This window comes from Gekko japonicus, unplaced genomic scaffold (assembly GCF_001447785.1).
Source record: "Gekko japonicus isolate JY-2015 unplaced genomic scaffold, Gekko_japonicus_V1.1 scaffold264, whole genome shotgun sequence".
In the NCBI taxonomy this organism is placed as follows: Eukaryota; Metazoa; Chordata; class Lepidosauria; order Squamata; family Gekkonidae; genus Gekko; species Gekko japonicus.
In genome coordinates this window covers 171,280-190,279 of record NW_015162484.1, presented here as the reverse complement: position 1 = coordinate 190,279, position 19,000 = coordinate 171,280, and the positions used below count along the sequence as shown (strand labels likewise).

The following is a 19,000-nucleotide window of genomic DNA, read 5'->3' as shown; positions in this document are numbered from 1 at the left end:
ATCCTGCATTGAACAGGGAGTTGGCCTGTATGGCCCCTTCAAACTCTGTGATTCTATGATTCTAAACAGGGCTGCTGGTCTGCAAATGTTATTATCTGTCTTTAGCCTAAAACCTTTCCAGCCAATATGGACACATGCATGATCATGGAAACAGCTGTATAGCTGCCTGTGCTTTACACTTATGTGCATGCAATCAGGCAAGATAGCAAATAATTTAACATATATCCTTCATAGTATATAAAGGCGTCATAACTATTTTTCTGGTTTATGATTGTTTAATATAAAAAGTAAGTATTTTGTTATTTAGGACCTGATCTCAACATAGTCTGAGGCACCCTCAGTTGCCACATCATTCCCCACACATCTTAGAAGATCATTAGTCAGCGTGTTGATTTTGTGCTCTCATTTGTAACTGAAAAAAATGTTTTGAACCTTCCTGAACCAGCAAAAAAAAAGTTTAATTTTAACAAAAACAAAATCTAGGCACGACAAACAAAGAACAGTATACAGCAGCACCAGGAAGATAAACCAAGAAAGAAAATGTTTATTTGTTAAACTGTATACTGTGGCTTTTAGCAGAACCTCAGGACATGTTGACATTGACTGGAACTATTTTGGGAACATTTTACAAAATATCCAGGCTGTGCCTCATACTTATTCATACTAGATACAGTAATTTCATTTACTAAGCGAGACGCTTTAAAAAAGAATGACTTGTATTTAATTCCAAGTGACTGACACAACACAAAACATCCTTTGAGAAACTAAGAAAGGTTGCAGCCCATAGCTACAGAAAACAGGAAGGAGGCACTGCACACCAATAGAGAATATCAGGAACAGGATTTGCCATTCTACAAACTAAGAGGAAGCAAATGACTTGAATTTATAAACTACCAAATATACAGAGAATCATGGTTGCCAGCTAGGGGTCTACCACAGGCTGATTTGGTGGGCAGATTACCACAACCGGTCCAGCAGTCCTACATACAGCTGATACTTCCCACACTTGCAACAACTTCCTCCTCATAGAATGCTGGTGTTCATTATAGGCAATAGTGATAAAAGGAAATGGAGAAAATACACAAATTTCAAGATTATCAAGAACAGGCAGAGCAGTTTGGTAGCTGCTAGGCATGCAATTACCTTAACATTCCTCAAAGAAAAGCCTTAGCATCTTGGAGTTTTTGCGTCACTGGCTGGAATAAAGATAGAGAGGAGGGTACCATATCTGGATGGTCTTCCTAGCACAGAAGAGGATGTATGGTTGGGGCCCCTGGCTCTAGTCTCAATACTACATCCGAACCGTCTGATAGAATAACACAGGGTGGGATCTAGCCAGCTTTTTTCCTCCATCTTTCCCAATTGCCTTCTTCAGTACAGCTCCTGTCCCACCTGCCCCTTTTCTATGCAGGTCCCATGATCCCCAGCATAGCCTCTTTAGGTGGTCAAAAGAGAGCCCTCCTTGTGTTTTTCACCAGCAGAAAAGCTGGTTAGGTCCAGCTCATAATATAGTATTAGGTCAGAATCTATAAATCTATTGTACAATTATAATGTGCGCTCAAGAGCAGGTTTGTTTTGCCATCATTATTCTGGAGAGAACACATCCTGTATGATGTAAGCTCCTCTCAAATTTTGCCTCCCGTTCTTCATATATTGTAGAAGCATCACTACATTCCTATTTTTAGGGGTTACATCTTCTAGTGAAACATGGCTAACTGTATTGATTGTAATTTGGGGAAAACAAAAATGGTGTAATCTTGAAGAGAACATAATGATATCATAATGACATCACTCTTTTCATTTCCACTGTGTCACCACAGGAAGAAATATTCCTAGGAACTGAAACTCCAGATATAACCTGTCAGAGATACAGTCACTGCTGCTGTTCATAGCCATGTGAAGGCTGACTCCTAGATCTGAATTTCAGAAAGCTTTATGCCAACAACCCTTTGTGTTTTACCACAGACTTTAATAGAGCAGGGCCAGATAAAAAGCATGAATGCAGCTGCAACTTCCTTTCAGTTATCAATCACTACCACATTGGACCAGTGTTCATGTCCAGCTGTGACAATATTCAAAACAAACTGGAAAGGATTCAGAAGACAGCTTCAAGGATATAAAAGGCCTAGAAGGAAAATGTTGTTTATTACCATTTGATTTATATACTTTTAAAAACCTAGGAGTCATATTCTCTGCCACCAAAACACTTGAAATGCTTTCAGTACAGTAAAATAAAACCATCATAAAGTACAGTAAAAATATGAAACACTAACCTGTTGCTAAAACAAGGCCCCTGCCAGGTCAATATGACATTTAAACTTAATAAGTTCTCAAAACTGTACTGAATAAAATAATACTCACTTGTTATCAAAAAGAAATCAATAATGCAGCTTGGCAGATTTCTCTTAGATGAGTGTCCCAAAGTTTGGTGTAGAGGTTAAGTGCGCAGACTCTAATCTGGGAGAACCGGGTTTGATTCCCCACTCCTCCACTTGCACCTGGCTGGATGGCCTTGGGCAAGCCATAGTTCTGGCACAGCTGTTCTTGAAAAACATCAGGAGGCTTCTCTGTCCAATACAGCAAATGATGGGGAGTATATGGGTAAAGGTATCTTGACCTTTAGGATCTCTGTTCTACAGCATCCATATATTTTTTTTAAAAAAACTGAATGCCAGGGGCTGTTATAATTTTGAGCAAAGGAAGCTGCCTTGTACTGACTCAGTCCTTTGGTCTATCAAGGTCAGCATTTTATATTCTGACTGGCAACAGCTTCCTAAGATCTCAGAGAGAGATGTCTCACATTACCTCCTACCTGATCAACCAGAGATTGAACCTGGAACCATCTGTGTGAAGAGCATGTATCTCTGAGTCACAAATCTCATCCCCAATAAAAATAAATGCTTGTTATTTATTTATGTAAAACTTTATACCCCACTTCATAGCAATGTTCTTAATGCTACCATGCACTATATACCTATATAAAACAAAATAAACATATCCATTTTACAATCAGAAGCTTAACAGTTTAAAACTTATTTAAAGCCCATTTATGAACCAATAAGCAAATCATCAGATCCAAATAACCGCAACCCAGAACTAATGTGAACAAGACTGTAGTCTACTGCCTACTGCACTGTTCAGCAACATCTGAAACCTTCCTTTGGCTTGAGAGCCTTCATCCAGCAGGGCTGAAAAATGGGGGGGGGGGGGGTAACTCGCAGTGACCTGACTTACAGTCAGGCATACACTGGGGGAACTGAAACAGTGCTTGTTTGCTTAGCATTGCAAAGGAGCACTGCAGGTGGGGTTTCCTTGCAGCCAGGGCTGACAACTCCAAGATGGAAATTTGTGGAGATTTGGGGGCTATGCCTGGAGGGGGTGGGGCGGCATCTGTGTGGGGTATAATGCCATACAGTTCAGTCCACCTTCCAAAGCAGTCATTTTCTCTGGGGCAACTGATCACTATTATCTGGAGAGCAGTTGTAATTCTGGGAGATCTCCACACCCTACCTGGAGGCTGACAACCTGACTCACAATACTGAGCAAATGAGCACAGTTTAAGGTGAATATCTGACTGCAGTTCTGGTCACATGACCTCACAGATGTTGGGCCTATCGTGTATTTGAGCCCTTAGTGGCTTTTCCTCCAGCAGAGGAGCCACTAGTCCTGTGTGGACTTTAGGATTCTCAGGTCCCTGACCCAGGCTCTACCCCCCCCCCCACCACCCCTGAGCAACTGGCTGGCAGTACTTACTGGGAGTGGGGGAGGCTTGGCATTTCAGCATGGTGCCAGCTACATGGTGATGTCACTTCCAGCACACTGCTGGTAAGTCCTCCTGCATCCCCACTGGTTGCCAACGGGCATCTGGAAACCAACTCTAGCAGATTTCAGTCTATTGAAGTCAATGAGCTTAGATTTGAGGAACTCTGCATAGCAGGGTGTGGGTTTTTTTTTGGGGGGGGGGAGGTCTGACAAATTCAAAAGGCAAGATGCCAGGAAAATTAATGAGGTGAGAAATTTTCATAGGCCACAGCAAGGGATACCAGTCCTGAGCTCCTCAACAGTTGTTTGGGGGCAGGGCCTGGGAGGGGATGCTTTGTCATGGATACTTTGACATCATTTCTAAAGTGAAAACTGGAAGTGCTATTACTACCTCCCCCCATGATGCTCTAGTAACTTCCCCAAATTCTATGGTAAATACAATAGAGACAGGATCAGTTCCTAGAGTATTGCAGGTGGGCAGTGATGTCAAAGCGACAGCTGCATCTTCCCATTTTCCTTCCCAGTGGTTGCAGAAGTGAAGGCAGACAACAGAGGGCAGGGGCAGGGATTCCCCTGCCCTCACTGGACAGCTGGCCACCCTAGCCCTGTCCTCTTGCTTCAAAAAGTGAGAGGACACACAACAAAGCCTTGTCAGCAGGCCATATGGATTTCCCCACAGTTCACAGCAAATGTTAACAGTGAACAAAGAGGTGAACAAAGAAAATGTAATTACAAAGTTATGGCTGGAGTATTTCCTGTGGGTCCCCTGTGCCCCAGCAATGAGATTTTGGGGACATTTCAGGCTGCTGTGGGAGGAGGTGAGGTGAGAACGCTACGCGCCATGAGTGCATATCCTCTCACCTGTGCAAATACTCCAGAGGATCTAAGCCAATGGGTTCCACTGCATGTATTTGAATTGCTAGTTCAGTTCATTTTTATTTCCTAATGCAAATATTCCTGATGTGCTTGGCAAGTTGAGAGCTCTAGTCTTTTTCTCATTGGAAACTGTGGAACAGAGTCATGTTAGCAATATCCTTCCTCCCTTCCCTGAAGGTGACTCTCTTTAAGAAGCAAGAGGAATGGATCTGAATAGGATATAATAAAGGGTCATGTCCTTGTTTTATTGCGGAATAATTTAGACGTACACTTACGTTATGAAGACACTTTAAAACTATTTTGCTCAATATTTTTTATTGTAGAATTGGGGGGGGGAATTCCTCCACATTTTTGGGGGCAGGGAAAATGCCGGCAATAGAACAGTAGGTGAGAAGTGAGGCACGGCCTGAATATAAAAATTAGCAGGCTTGACCGGTTTTGCTTCTCTGCCTTCTTGGAGGAGCAAGGCTCCCTTCCTGAAATGGATTGTTTTCAAAGCAGTAAAGGAATCCAGACAAGCTGGATGTTGTTCTGTGTTACTGATCTACATAGTAAGAGCCTTATCCTGTGAGTTGAGAAACATCTTCTGCAACAGGCTTCCAAGTACCACAGCTTTGAATTCACAGTTATCTTTTTATAACGGCCTTATCTTCCTGGCAACCCAAGCCCCTTATGTGGGGTTGCCAGCTGACTGGAGGAAAAGAATCTCCTGTCCCTTTAATAGAAGGATGTTATTTACGAGGTGAAGTTATTTATCTTCATGTCATGAAAAACTTAAGCAGCCGGTTCCTACACATTAAGCCTCTGATAAAGCAATAGGACATTTTCCTCCAGCCCTGTTGCAACTTTGTGCTCTGAATGTTCATTTTAAATAGAACAGGTAGTAACTAAGTTTATTGAATTTAATCGGTTTGCTTGTTAGTTTAAACTTGACACATCTATTAAGTCAAATGGTGATGTACTTGTTTGTTTACTTTTAAACCATTAGGCTTTAAAATTTAAATGTTAAGAATATAGGGAAACAGTTGTAGTCACTATGGTGCTGCTAGGATCAAACCCTAACCTGAAGATAGAAAATGTTTATAGGCCTGAAGATAAAATTAATTCAAGAAACAAATGGTTTAGTAAACTCAAACAACCAATATTCTCTTTCACATACTCCTCTCCAAAATAAGCTTGCCATGCAAGGCCTGGCAACCAACAGGAGACTGGATGGAGTGGGGACATTGGGGGGGGGGCTGCAATCAGCAATGGTATGACATCACTTCTGTGAAAGCCTGGAATTGAAGTCACACCTCTCTAGGAAACACCAGAAACTCTATGGTTATTCTTAGAGAGAACTGCTGTCACTTCCAGTTTGGTGAGAGCCAGTTTGGTGTAGTGGTTAAGTGCGCGGATTCTAATCTGGAAGAACCAGGTTTGATTCCCCACTCCTCCACTTGCACCTGGCTGGATGACCTTGGGCAAGCCATAACTCTGGCACAGCTGTTCTTGAAAAAGAGCAGTTTCCGTCAAGAGTTCTCTCAGCCCCACCTACCTCACAGGGTGTCTGTTGTGGGGAGGGGAAGGGAAAGGAGTTTCTAAGCCGCTCTGAGACACCTTTGGGTAGTGAAGAGCGGGGTATAAATCCAATCTCTTCTTCTCTTCTTCTCCCAAAAGTGAAGCTGTGTCATTGGCCTGACAGCCATTTTTAATTTTTGTTATGCTGCAGCTCCAAGCTAGGGCTGCCAGACAACCAGAGAGAGGCTTGTGGGCAGGGTAGTGGCACAGGGTTGCAAGAATTTAAAAAATACAGCCTTATGCACTTACCTAAAGTTAATATAGGAAGTGACAAGGGTAGCTCTAGGAATAGCCAGAAATTCTATGGTAAAACCATAGAATGTCCAGTGATTCCTAGAACTATCCTTGTCACTTCCCGCATCAATATCCTTTAATTTTTCTCTTGTTGGGGCAGGCAATGGGACCTGAGGGCAGGGAATCCCCTGCCACTACTGGGGGCTTGGCAGCCCTACTTCAAGCAGGAGCTGCATGTTTGGGAACCCCCACCAGGGGGCTGGCAACTCTGGTCCATAAGTCGGTTCTGCTTCTTTCTTCTGTCAGTGCTTCAGACCCACACCTAATTCCTCAAGAATTGTTTTCTTCTTTACAAATCAAAGCTTATTTCCACTGAAGGTAGCCAGTGTTTTTTGCAAGAATAGAAAAGAAAATGGTGACTGCTGTGATAGGCGCCAAAAGGACATCCACTGTAGAAGGCATTCTATCCCTAGACTGCAAACACCATGGATGGCAGGATACAATCCTTTTTCTGTTATATTGTGGCCCCAGTCACACGGACCAGATATCGCGGGGGGAGGGGAGGCGTGGCTAAGTGCCCCGGCGCAGTTTGATCTGCGATTACACGATCAGACGCGCCGGCGGCACACCATGGGTCCTTCCCTCGCGCCGGCGGCACACCATGGGTCCTTCCCTCAGCGCTGGCGGGTAAACGATGGACCGGAGGGGAATGCCGCGCGCTGGCGCGATCACACCACGGGCGTCTGGAATCAGCTCGTGGAAAACGTTTACTAGTACCTGGGAGGTACTAGTTTTTTAATGCACATTGTCGGCAGTAAGCAACGGGTGCACTTCCCAGAAGTTGGGGTGTGATCACGCCTGGATAATCCGCCCACCATCCGTGCCTCTCCCGCGGCAACTTTGCCGTGTGACCGGGGCCTGCATTAACTTTTACTAAATAAACAGGCTGAATAGCACCACTTAAACATGCCAGGGTCTTGTTTGGAACCAGCATTTCAGTTGCTTTACCAGTTTACCAAACACTGGGCTCCTGGATAAAATTGTAGCATAGGATCTGAGCTGTATTTCATGGGGGGGGGAGGAGAGTTGCAATCCAGGCTACAATTGTCTGTGCTTACCCACTCTCCACTATGTAACTGCCCTCAATGTGGAAGATCAGCTGCTTTCACAAGGCACAAAATGGGCAAAAGGAACCCAAGGTTGCACTAATTTTCCACTGCATAAAACAACCTGAACTTCCCTACTATATTCAATGAGCAGCAGGGATCTTTTTTTCTGGCAGTGGATTTTGCTTGCACACAATGAGTCAGACTTCAAATTACATGTTTAGGTTTCATGAAATATAGGGCATTACAACTCCCTGACATCATCCAAACGATTTCTTCAGAAAATTTACTCTTGCCACACACATTCCCTTTACTAGTTAATTACTGTACTTTTTATTTTGGTCCCTATGCATTTCTGTCTAGCATGCATACATTTGTTTTAAACATTTGGTCTAGTTGTACTGTATTTCAGTTAGAAGATACTACTCTCTTAGAAAAGCAGAGGGCTGGCTTTACAGAAACCTGTTAAATCTGTGTTTGCAATACCAGAGCCTAGTTTGGCCAAGCCTATTAGAACAGAGGTGTCAAACTCATTTGTTACAAGGGCCAGATCTGACATAAATGTCACTTTGTTGGGCTGGGCCATGCGTACCATAAAATGTAATGTCAGGTGCCAGAGATATAAACTGTATAAAGGACAGCAGCTGGTAAGCTCCGAGTTGGTGTATATTCACTGCAAGGCCTCATGGGCTGGGCAGATGCTCCCATGCTGTTTCACTGTTGCAGACGAGGTTGTTCTGCTGTGCTGAAACTACAGTGTAGTTGCTCTGTCCACTCCCCCCAACACTCCCTCCCTTGCATCAGTTGCTTGCGGGCCACATAAGAGCCCTGGGCGGACTGGTTCTGGCTCCTGGGCCTTATGTTTGACACTCCTGTATTAGAAAGATCAGGAAGTGTTCTAGATGATGCTTCCATCCTTGATCCATTCCAGTCTGGCTTTCGCCCGGGGCATGGGACGGAGACTGTGCTGGTTGCCCTTACTGACGACCTCCACAGACATCTGGACCGAGGCGGTGCGGCGGCGCTGTTGTTAGATCTGTCGGCCGCATTTGATACAGTCAACCACCAGCTGCTGGCCCACCGCCTTACCAACGTGGGGATTCAGGGGCTTGCCCTTCAATGGCTTGTCTCCTTTCTCCAAGGTCGGAGACAGAGGGTTGGGCTAGGGGAGCAGCAGTCCCGGAGGCACCTGCTTGAATGTGGAGTGCCTCAGGGGGCAGTGCTCTCCCCAATGCTATTTAACACATATATGCACCCCCTCGCCCAGATTGTCCGGAGGTATGGGCTTGGATGTCATCAATACACCGATGACACCCAGCTCTATCTGATGTTTTGTGGCCGGTCGGACTCCGATCCAGAAGATCTTCACCAGGCTTTACAGGCCGTGCCTCGGTGGCTCAGGCAGAGTCGGCTCCTGGACCCCACCTTAACGATGGAGGCCCAGGTGGCGGCCACTGCCAATGCAGCCTTCTATCACCTACGGCTGGTGCGGCAGTTGGTCCCCTTCCTTAGCCGCGGCGATCTGGCCACAGTGATCCATGTGACGGTCACCTCGAGACTAGACTACTGTAACGCTCTCTACATGGGGCTGCCTTTGTCGCAAATTCGGAGGCTGCAGCTGGTGCAGAATGCGGCAGCCAGGCTGGTAATGTGGGTCCCGAAATGGGATCACATCCAACCTGTACTGAAAGCGCTGCACTGGCAGCCTATAGCGTTCCGGATTTGCTTCAAAGTGCTGGTGCTCACCTTTAAAGCCCTACATGGCCAGGGTCCGGCATACCTGAGGGACCGCCTTTCCCCATACAGGCCCCAAAGAGCACTTCGGTCGGGGTCACAACACCGCCTAGTGACCCCGGACCTTAAAGAGGCCAGGCTTGCTGCCACAAGGGCCAGGTCCTTTTCGGTGGCGGCTCCTACCTGGTGGAATGAGCTCCCGGAGATCAGGGCCCTGTGGGACCTTTTACAGTTCCGCAGGGCCTGCAAGACGGAGCTCTTCCACCAGACTTTTGAGTAGGAGCCGCCGCTGCCACTATTACTACCATCGTGTACTGCAGAGCAGTGCCGTCGGGGTGGGCTGATTAGCCATCCGGAAAATCTCGGCACATAGTACGCCCCCTTTCTTCTGACCTCACTGTGACATATAACGAGTATTTTAATCACCAATGCATTCTGTAAGACTGAATTGTGTTTTAAGTGGTTAACTGTGTAATTTTATTGCACTTTGGGTGCCTAAAATGTTTTAATCGTGTTGTATTTTATTGCACGATTGTGCCTATGTAAGCTGCCCTGAGCCCGCGTGCGGGGAGGGCGGGGTATAAATGTAATAAAATAAATAAATAAAATAAAGTTATGGTCAGACAGCAGTATTTTTAGCAATGTCTCAGAAAAGCTGCAATAATATATTATAAAATAGAATTTGCATATGAAAATGTCTTTCACTGAAACAAATAACTGGTTAACCTTGGTCAGTATTGTCTATTCTGAACCACAGCAGCTCTCTGAGGTCTTTCTCAGCCCTGCTAACTAACCCTTTAACTAGAGTTGCCAGAGATTTAGTCATTTACTTTATCATTCTCCTCTCCTCCATCTTATCCTTACAACAACCCTTCGAGATAGATTAGGCTGAGTGTGTGATGACCCAAAGTCATCCAGCAAGCTTCCATGGTAGAGAAGGGATTTGAACCTAGATCTCCCAGATCCTAGTCTGAAACCATAACCACTACACCACAATGCCTCGTAGGACTGAAATTGGGACATTCAGCTTGTAAAGTGTGTGCTCTGCCATTAGGGTTCCTAGACCTCCACCGGAGGAGGGGGATTCCCTGGTATATGGCCCCTCCCCCTGGCACTGATCAGCTGGCTTGTGGGGGGACTTACCAGCAGCAAACTGAGGCCTAGGCCTCTGTTGCCAGTGATGCAGCACCATCGCTTTGAGCATGCACTGGAAGTGACACCATCATGGTGCTGGGGGACACAGGGGCACTTGGTATTTGGGCAAAAACTCTTATGGTAAAAAAGGCTTCTACCGTAGAGTTTTCCCCCAAATACCAGATCATCTCCCTGTCACTGGCAACCTAATGTCCCCATGTTGTTGGCGACAGAAGCCTAGGCCTCTATTTGCTGCCAGTAAGCCCCCCCCCCCGACTGGTTGCCAGGGGGTACCTGGCAACCCTGTCTGCCATTGAGCTATGAATTTAGCTAAGTTAAGAACTACTTCTATCAACTGCAGACTGTTGTGGTTAACTGAAAGACTATATGAGCCCTCTTACGCATGTGTTTGTTGTAGCAATCTTGGCCACTTGTCAGAATCTGTCCCTTCGCGAAAAGGGGTCCACCAGGGATATGTTTTGGCTCCGCTATTGTTCAATTTATATTTGAATGACTTGTCTGCAAAGTTGAAATCACCTGATCATCACTCCCCTTTTTTAACTAATGTTGCAATACCTGTATTGTGATACGCTGAGAAAAGGTTTTCAAAAGATGCTGAGGGTATACTCCTGTTGGCCCTCAGCATCTGTTGAAAACCTTTTCTTACTATTGTATTGGGGGGAAATTGGAAATCAATAACAATAAGTGTAGGTTATGATTTTTACTAAGCGACATTGGTGTCCAATCTATAAATGGGAAATCAAAGGAGAAAAGCGAGAGCAAGTTAAACAATTTCAATATTTGGGAATACTTTTTCGGTACAACCTGTTATGGAAACAATACATAGAGGAGGCCCAACAGCTAACTGCTGTAACGACTAATGCAACAATCCATTATTTCTTTTCTAAGGGCAGTCAATATGTACCTGCAGCACTCACAGTATATAAATGTAAGGTAGGAGCCCAGTTGTTTTACAGTGCCCCAATTTTGATCTCTGGCTGTCATGATTAGCTCAATATTTTTTCTGCAGGGTTTTTCCAAAGAATTATGGGAGCTCCTCGTTGTGTGGAAGGAACTATATTAAGAGCTGAACTAGGTGTGTGCTCCCTTGAGGAAAGCGCCTGGGCATGCACCTTTAGATTTTGGCTCAGGCTAACTTTTGCTTTTCAGGGAACGAGCAGACTCCATCTATTGAGGAAGGACTCCTTTAAAACATCTTGGCAGAAACTGGTAGCTTCCCGCTTGTGTTGCCTAGGGATTTCACCTAATGATATTGATTATCGTTTCTCGGCCTTTTGGCTGAGATCATATGTAGTGTGCAGCAGATTTGATAGTTTGACCTCTGTTAGAAATTTGATTTTGAGATGTCTTTATGTTTTGGAGGAATCTAACACTAGATTTCGGGCCCGCAAAATTTGCTCTGCCCTCTATCTGGGGCTGGTTTACTCAAAATTCAGCCCAGCTTAACTTGATTATCTGACAGTTCCTAAGTATCGACAAGCCTTCATGTTGTCTCATTTTAATTCAATCCCAACAGCAGAATTTTTGGCCGTTTTGAGAAGATCCCATTAGCTGATTGACTTTGTAGCTGTGATACAGGGGGTCTTGATACCTTAATTCATTGTTTATTGGACTGTCCAAAATTTCAGAGGTACAGAATCATCCTTATCTCCCCCCTTTTAAAGGATCTGGCTAGTCTTCCAGCCCACTGTAAGTTACAGATTCTTCTGGCTGGAAGATATTACCCTGGTGATTGCTAGGTTTTTCTCTTATGTAATCAAATCTAACAGCTAGTTAGAACTGGATAATGTGATGTTTTAGCTCCTATAGGTGTATTTTCTGTATTTAATGTCATTTATGGTGTATTTATTATATTTACTGTTATTACTATTATCACTACTATTATTGTTGCTATTATTTATAGTAGTTATTCTTATTCTTATTATTGCTAGTTTCGTGTTGAACTGTTCGAGACTGTAGTCATAAGAGCAATAAATGAATGAAGTGAGATTGACTGAATTTAGCTACGTTTTCCAACTATCCAAGTTGACAATGAATACTCAGACTTGATTTTCCAGCAAACATATGCTGTATCCACTGCATGGTAATTCATGTATTTGTAAACTGGTCCGATACACAACTCCTCAGACAGCAAGCCCCACCAAGCTCAGTAAGGATTACTCTTGAGAAAGTGTGCATAGGATTGCAGCTGTGTATCCACTCAGAAAAACATCAAATTGATCTCCTTTGGACTTACTCCCTGGCAAACATGCTTAGAATTACAGACTCAGCATAAGGAGTGGTCTTTCCGTAGGGTGCATAAAAAGGAAAGCTGCATATATAGTTTAATTCAAGAGAGTTACATACTTCTAATTCCATTGGTTTAGGATTACAACAATAGTTCAGCAAAAAGAAAAAGCAGCAAACGTTGGTGTGTTTTTTTATAACTGTGTGTATGTACATTTTACAATGCACATATACCCGTAGCAGCTTAATTTATTCCCCAAATCTACTGCCTAAAGGAGCAAGTAATAGTTAACCTTCAAATAATGTTAACATTAATGAATCTTATGGGATTCTAGCTGGGCTTCTAGTACTAGGACCTTAAAATGCAGTTTCTGGCAGGATAGTACTACTACCCCCCTCCACGTATACCAATGAGTTTTAGCAGTTTCATTTCTGTAATGTTATTGTTAGTACTTTTAAAGGAGCCTGCTGACTTCAATTCAACCATCAATATTAGAAAATAGCTAGGAGTTAATCCCCCTACAGGTCTAGTTGTGGAGTGATTTGGAGGTTATTCTCTTATGACCCAGTTTGGTCCAGTTTTGTTACAGTTGTGACTTTGGACTCTCTGTCCTGCAGTTCCTGCAGAGCCGTAAAATGACGATTATAAATGACCGACATCACAAGGCTGGTGTGAGGAACAATGATACAGAGATAAAAGTGCTAGAGATGATTTATAAGTGTTTCAACATAAACTCCAGGGAGGGAAATTAGAAACTTTCCTTTCCAGAAAAGCAGAGTATTTGTTTTGATTTACCTTTCATTTATTTTTGCCCTCCCAACATCTATAGAGTTGCCACACCTTTTGGAGGCTTTGAGAGAGCATCAAAGCTGGTGAAATTCAGAGTACCAGATTACAACTTTCTGTTGCTAAATGATCCGCGATTCATGGTCCTCGCCAATCCTCTCTCTACCAGGCGGTCCTTCAACAGGGCTCCTAAAGGATGGATCTCTGAGAGTATTCCCATAATGATAACTATCCAATCTACAGAGGCCAATGGAGTTCCAGAAACAGAAGATCTGTGAAGGGAAAGTGGAGTGTACATCCTATTTCAGAATCTGTGCAGTTGTATTCTGATTTTTTAAAAACATAGGTTGCTTCCAACACCTTCTCTAATAACATCTGATGTAACTTTTCTGGAGTTTAATTTCTTTACACATTTATCACAAATAAAATAATATGGTCATTACTCTAAAAGTTAGTTTTGATTATTTTGCATCCATACTTTCTAACGTTTGGTCACTGATTCTGTTTATTAACCAAAAGCTTTGACTTGATTTGTCATTGTTGTGCTTTCATATTAAGAAGTGAAGTGATGATAAAAATTATGCCAGTATTACTGTACATTAATTCTACTTTAGGCAGACTAACAGATATGCCACCTGAAAGTAATTAAAGCTTTGGTTGTTGATTCTACTGGGTGGGAAAGTGTTATCTTATGCAGTTTCTGATTGGAAAACCAATTTATTATTTGGGAGGTTATTCTGTACAGATCGAATGCAACGTATAAACAAGAATATAACAGAATGAAAACAAATAGAACAAAGCAGATTACTGCATGCATTTTGTTCAAGAAATTCTCTCAAGAGACACAGAAAAATGATTTTTTTGTCTACAGTCAACACATAAAGCAGGCTGACAGCCTAAAACTGAAAAAAACATTGTGGTGTATGGTACAAAAAATGAACCCAATTACTGCAAGAAAGCATAAGAGACTATACCTCAAAGGCAAAGAGAGATCCTTATTTCCTGTTCAGACTGCAACATTCTTTGCACGGGAATCTTGTAACTCAATCTTTTAAAGTTTTATATGGCTCTGGAAACTATGAAGCATTTGCATGCTGTGTTTTTTTATAAAGTTTAGGATATTTGCATTGTAATAGATGCATTTATATTTTATTATGCAAATTCTGAATGTTAGCAGATGGTAGGGTTGCCAAATCTGGTTTGGAAAATACCTGGAGACTTTGGGGTGGAGCCAGGAGAGGGCGGGGTTTGGGGAGGGGAGGGGCCTCAGCCTGGTACAGTGCCATAGAGTCTCCCCTTCAAAGCAGCCATTTTCTCCAGGGGAGCTGATCTCTGTCAGCTGGAGATCAGTGGTAAAAGCGGGAGATCCCCAGGCCCCACCTGGAGGCTGGCAACTCTAGCAGATGGAATGACTTTTATTTATGCACCTTGAACTAATTTTGAAAAGTTGTTTTAGCACAGAAACTCTCATTCATCGTCAGACTGATTCACAAAGTGAAGGCCCTTGCAAACACTGGAAGTCACATGTTTCCATAAAAATGCTGCATGTAGAGTTGTATCTATTGGTGAGCAGATCGGCATATGGCTGAGATCCACTGTATCTTCCACAAGTATATTGTCGAACACTTTACAGATGTTATAAAACATTACATCATATGTAATGTGGCAGTGATTAAGCAAATGTTGCTATGACCCACATCTTCAAAGAAGTTTTGCTTATGATGGTATTAACATACTGTGACGTATCTACAACAGTGAGTCAACGAGGCCCTGATATGTCAGAGCTGACATAATTAGAATAGCAACAACAAAGTCTCATGGGACCTTAAAGGCCGCCGTATTTATTTTTGGCACAAGCTTCCAAGGGCCAGAGCCTGCTTCATCAGATGCATGGTGGTCACAGAGTGGATTCTCATGCAATGATTATGATGTATGAAACAGAGAACGTGGTAGAAAAACTGTGAAAGAGGAAGAATGTGAAATCTGGGGGAAATAATTAAGGATGTATCACAAAGCTAACTCTACTCCTTTCCTTTATATAGTTAACGGTATTGTTTGAATCTCCATGCTGGCTTGGAAATGGTGGCATCAAAATTCAACCTGGTTTCTTATCGAGGAGCGTCGGGCACCAAATCCTGATTATTTGAGGAGTAAGGCAGACTCCCACTTTCTGCAGCCCTTGGGCAATGGGGTGTTAACTGTAGGGTAGGGTGAGGAGAGAGCAGTACTCAGGGGTGGAAACTAGTCAGAGGGTCAAAAATACTGATTTTACTGACAAAATTCCAAAAAACCTGACCAAATACTGACAAAAAACTGACAAATTACTGAACAATTTAATGTCAGCCTACTGATAAGCTAGCATTTTAAATGTAAAACTAGGACTTCAATAAAAATTATTATTATCTGGCCTCTACCATCCCCATAGCCAGCCCTATAGTTAGATGTGACCCAGATAAAAGGATTGCACACCTTTTTATTGAATTTTTTTATGAATAGAGGACAATGTTTTCATTATTATACAAAATTTAAGGCAAAAAAAGGTTCCCTTTTAAAAATAATCACATACTGCAGATAATAAACAGAAAAAATGTATTAAAAACCAAACATAAAGAAATAATTATGACAACAAAACATAATTACTGTAAGGTGAGTCTTGTCTTTGCTTTTATTTTATCTTTGGTTTTATGATGAAAAAAGAACTGGCCAGCAGCCTGCCATCCCTGCTGGAGGCCCTGTTGGGCTGGGCTTTGGAACACCCTAGACTGATTGTCCTGTGCGATTTCAATGTCCATGCGGATTGTGTGGCCTCCACTCAGGCGATGGACCTAGTGTCATCCGTGGTGGCGCTGGGACTCTCCCAATATGTAACGACTCCCACTCACCGGGCCGGACACATGCTCAATCTGATCTTTGCAGCAGGGATCAAGTGGACCGGGTCACTGCCTTAGCAGTGCCATGGTCAGACCATCATACCCTGAAGGCCTATCTGAATGTTTCACCCTGTTTGGGCGGCGAGCAGATTTCAGCTCGCCCGTGGAGCCAAATGGATCTTATGTGGCTTCAAATGGCCCTGCGGGATCCGATGCCCCCGGCAGCTTGTTAGATGAGCTTGTGGAGGATTGGCACACCTGACTCTCAGCGGTCATCGAGATCGCTCCCTGATGCCCTCTGCACCCTCACTCTTGGCAGGCTCCTTGGTTTACCCAGGAGTTGCGGCTGATGAAGCAAAGGCTAAGATGGCTAGAGAGACAGTAGCGGTGCGCTTATAGGACGTTTATGAGATCCTACAAGATGGTACTCAAAGTCGCTGAGAGTACTATGCAGTCATGACTGCATCTGCGAGCTCATGTCCAGCCTAATTATTTAGAATAACTCGGTCTATGACTGTTCTGCCACAAGGCAGACCAAAAGTTAAGGAATTGGACACTGGCTGTGAGGCCTTTGTGAGCTACTTTGCAGATAAAGTCCTGTCGCTACACCATGTCCTCCCCACCACAGTTGAGACAGTAAGTGAACTCGAGGCTCCATGCATGTCTTCTACTCAGGTTATGGATTACTTCAGTCTGCTCAGGCTGGAGGAAGTTGACAAACTGCTCTTAACTGTACGCCCTACCATGTGCTGCCTTGACCTGTGCCCATCATGGCTAATTAAAGCTGGCCATGATGGGTTTTGAGATGCCCTAAGGGAGATTAACAAGAAGTCCCTCTCATTGGGACAGTTCTCTAGGCCACTCAAGGAAGCTGTGGTTCGTCCCCTCCTGAAAAAGCCATCTCTGGATCTGGCTGAATTGGCTAATTACCGGCCAGTCTCCAATCTGCCCTATTTGCGCAAAATAATTGAGAGGGCCGTGGCAATTCAGCTACAGAGCTTTCTGGATGACACTTCCATTCTAGATCCTTTCCAGTCCAGTTTCCGCCCAGGCCATGGGACAGAGACGACACTGGTCGCCCTCACGGATGACCTCCAGAGGCATCTGGATCAGGGCGGATTGGCAGTGATGTTGCTGTTGGACCTGTTGGTGGCGTTCAACACAGTCAACCATCAGTTAATGATCCACCACCTCACCAACACTGGAGTCCAGGGGCCTGCCTTGCAATGGCTGGCTTCCTTCCTTCAGGGTTGGGGACAAAGGGTGGCGCTAGGGGAGCAGCTATCCCAAAGGCACCCACTGATTTGTGGAGTGCCCCAAGGGGTGGTGCTGTCCCCAATTTTATTTAACATCTACATGCTCCCCCTTGCCCAGATTGCCTGAAGGCATGGGCTGGGATGTCACCAGTATGCAGATGACACCCAGCTCTATCTGTTGTTGGGCAGCCAGTCTGACTCTACACGGGAATATCTGGACTGGCCATTGGAAGCCATGGCTGGTTGGCTCAGATTGAGCCATCTGAAATTGAATCTGACGAAGACAGAAGTCCTTTGCCTGAGCAGGAGCGGCCCTACCAAGCAGCCCTACCAAGGGTAGGGATCCTACTTCCGACCTTCAATGGGGCCATTGGTGCCAGCGCCAGAGGTTAGGAGCTTGGGAGTGCTCCTGGATGCCTCACTAACAATGGGGGCCCAGGTAGCATTCACTGCCAAATCAGCCTTTTACCACCTCTGGCTGATTACGCAGTTGGTTCCCTTCCTTCAATGCAAGGACTTGGCAATAGTGATCCATGCAATGGTCACCTCGAGATTGGACTACTGTAATGCTCTCTACATGGGGCTGCCCTTGACCCAAATCCAGAAGATAGCTAGTGCAAAATGCTGCAGCCAGGCTTCTGATGGGCCTCCCTATGTGGGAACATAAGAACATAAGAGACGCCAATGTTGGATCAGGCCAAAGGCCCATCCAGTCCAACACTCTGTGTCACACAGTGGCCAGAAATACCAGTGCCATCAGGAGGTCCAGCAGTGGGGCCAGGACATTAGAAGCCCTCCCACTGTTGACCCCCCCCCCAAGCACCAAGAAGACAGAGCATCACTTGCCCCAGAGCCCCTAGCTATACCTTGTGGCTAATAGCCACTGATGGACCTCTGCTCCATATGCTTATCTAATTCCCTTTTGAAGCCGTCCATGCTTGTAGCACCCACCACTTCCTGTGGCAGTGAATTCCATGTGTTAATCACTCTTTGGGTGAAGAAGTACTTCCTTTTATCTGTTCTAACCCGACCGCTCTGCAGTTTCATGGAGTGCCCACGAGTTCTTGTATTGTGAGAAAGGGAGAAAAGTACCTCTTTCTTTACCTGCTCTTTCCCATGCATAATCTTATAAACCTCGATCATGTCACCCCTCAGTCGTCTTTTCTCCAAGCTAAAGAGCCCTAAGCGCTTTAACCTTTCCTCATAGGGAAAGTGTTCCAACCCTTTTATCATTCGAGTTGCCCTTTTCTGCACTTTTTCCAAAGCTATAATATCCTTTTTAAGGTGTGGTGCCCAGAACTGCACACAGTATTCCAAATGAGGTCTCACCATTGATTTATATAGGGGCATTATTATATTGGCTGATCTGTTTTCAATACCCTTCCTAATAATCCCCAGCATAGCATTGGCCTTCTTTATTGTAGTCACACACTG

General features: G+C 44.2%; 1 protein-coding gene across 1 annotated transcript in view; it reads left to right on the top strand.

Moving 5' to 3' along the window:
- MYOZ2 (myozenin 2) overlaps nucleotides 1-13,897 on the top strand; it is a 51,264-nt gene extending 37,367 nt beyond the window's left edge. The window contains exon 6 of the mRNA XM_015405920.1: nucleotides 13,484-13,897. Within this exon, the coding sequence (XP_015261406.1) occupies nucleotides 13,484-13,718 (235 nt within the window). The 3' untranslated portion in view covers nucleotides 13,719-13,897. The remainder of the gene's footprint in view (nucleotides 1-13,483) is intronic.
- Nucleotides 13,898-19,000: the final 5,103 nt, after the last annotated feature.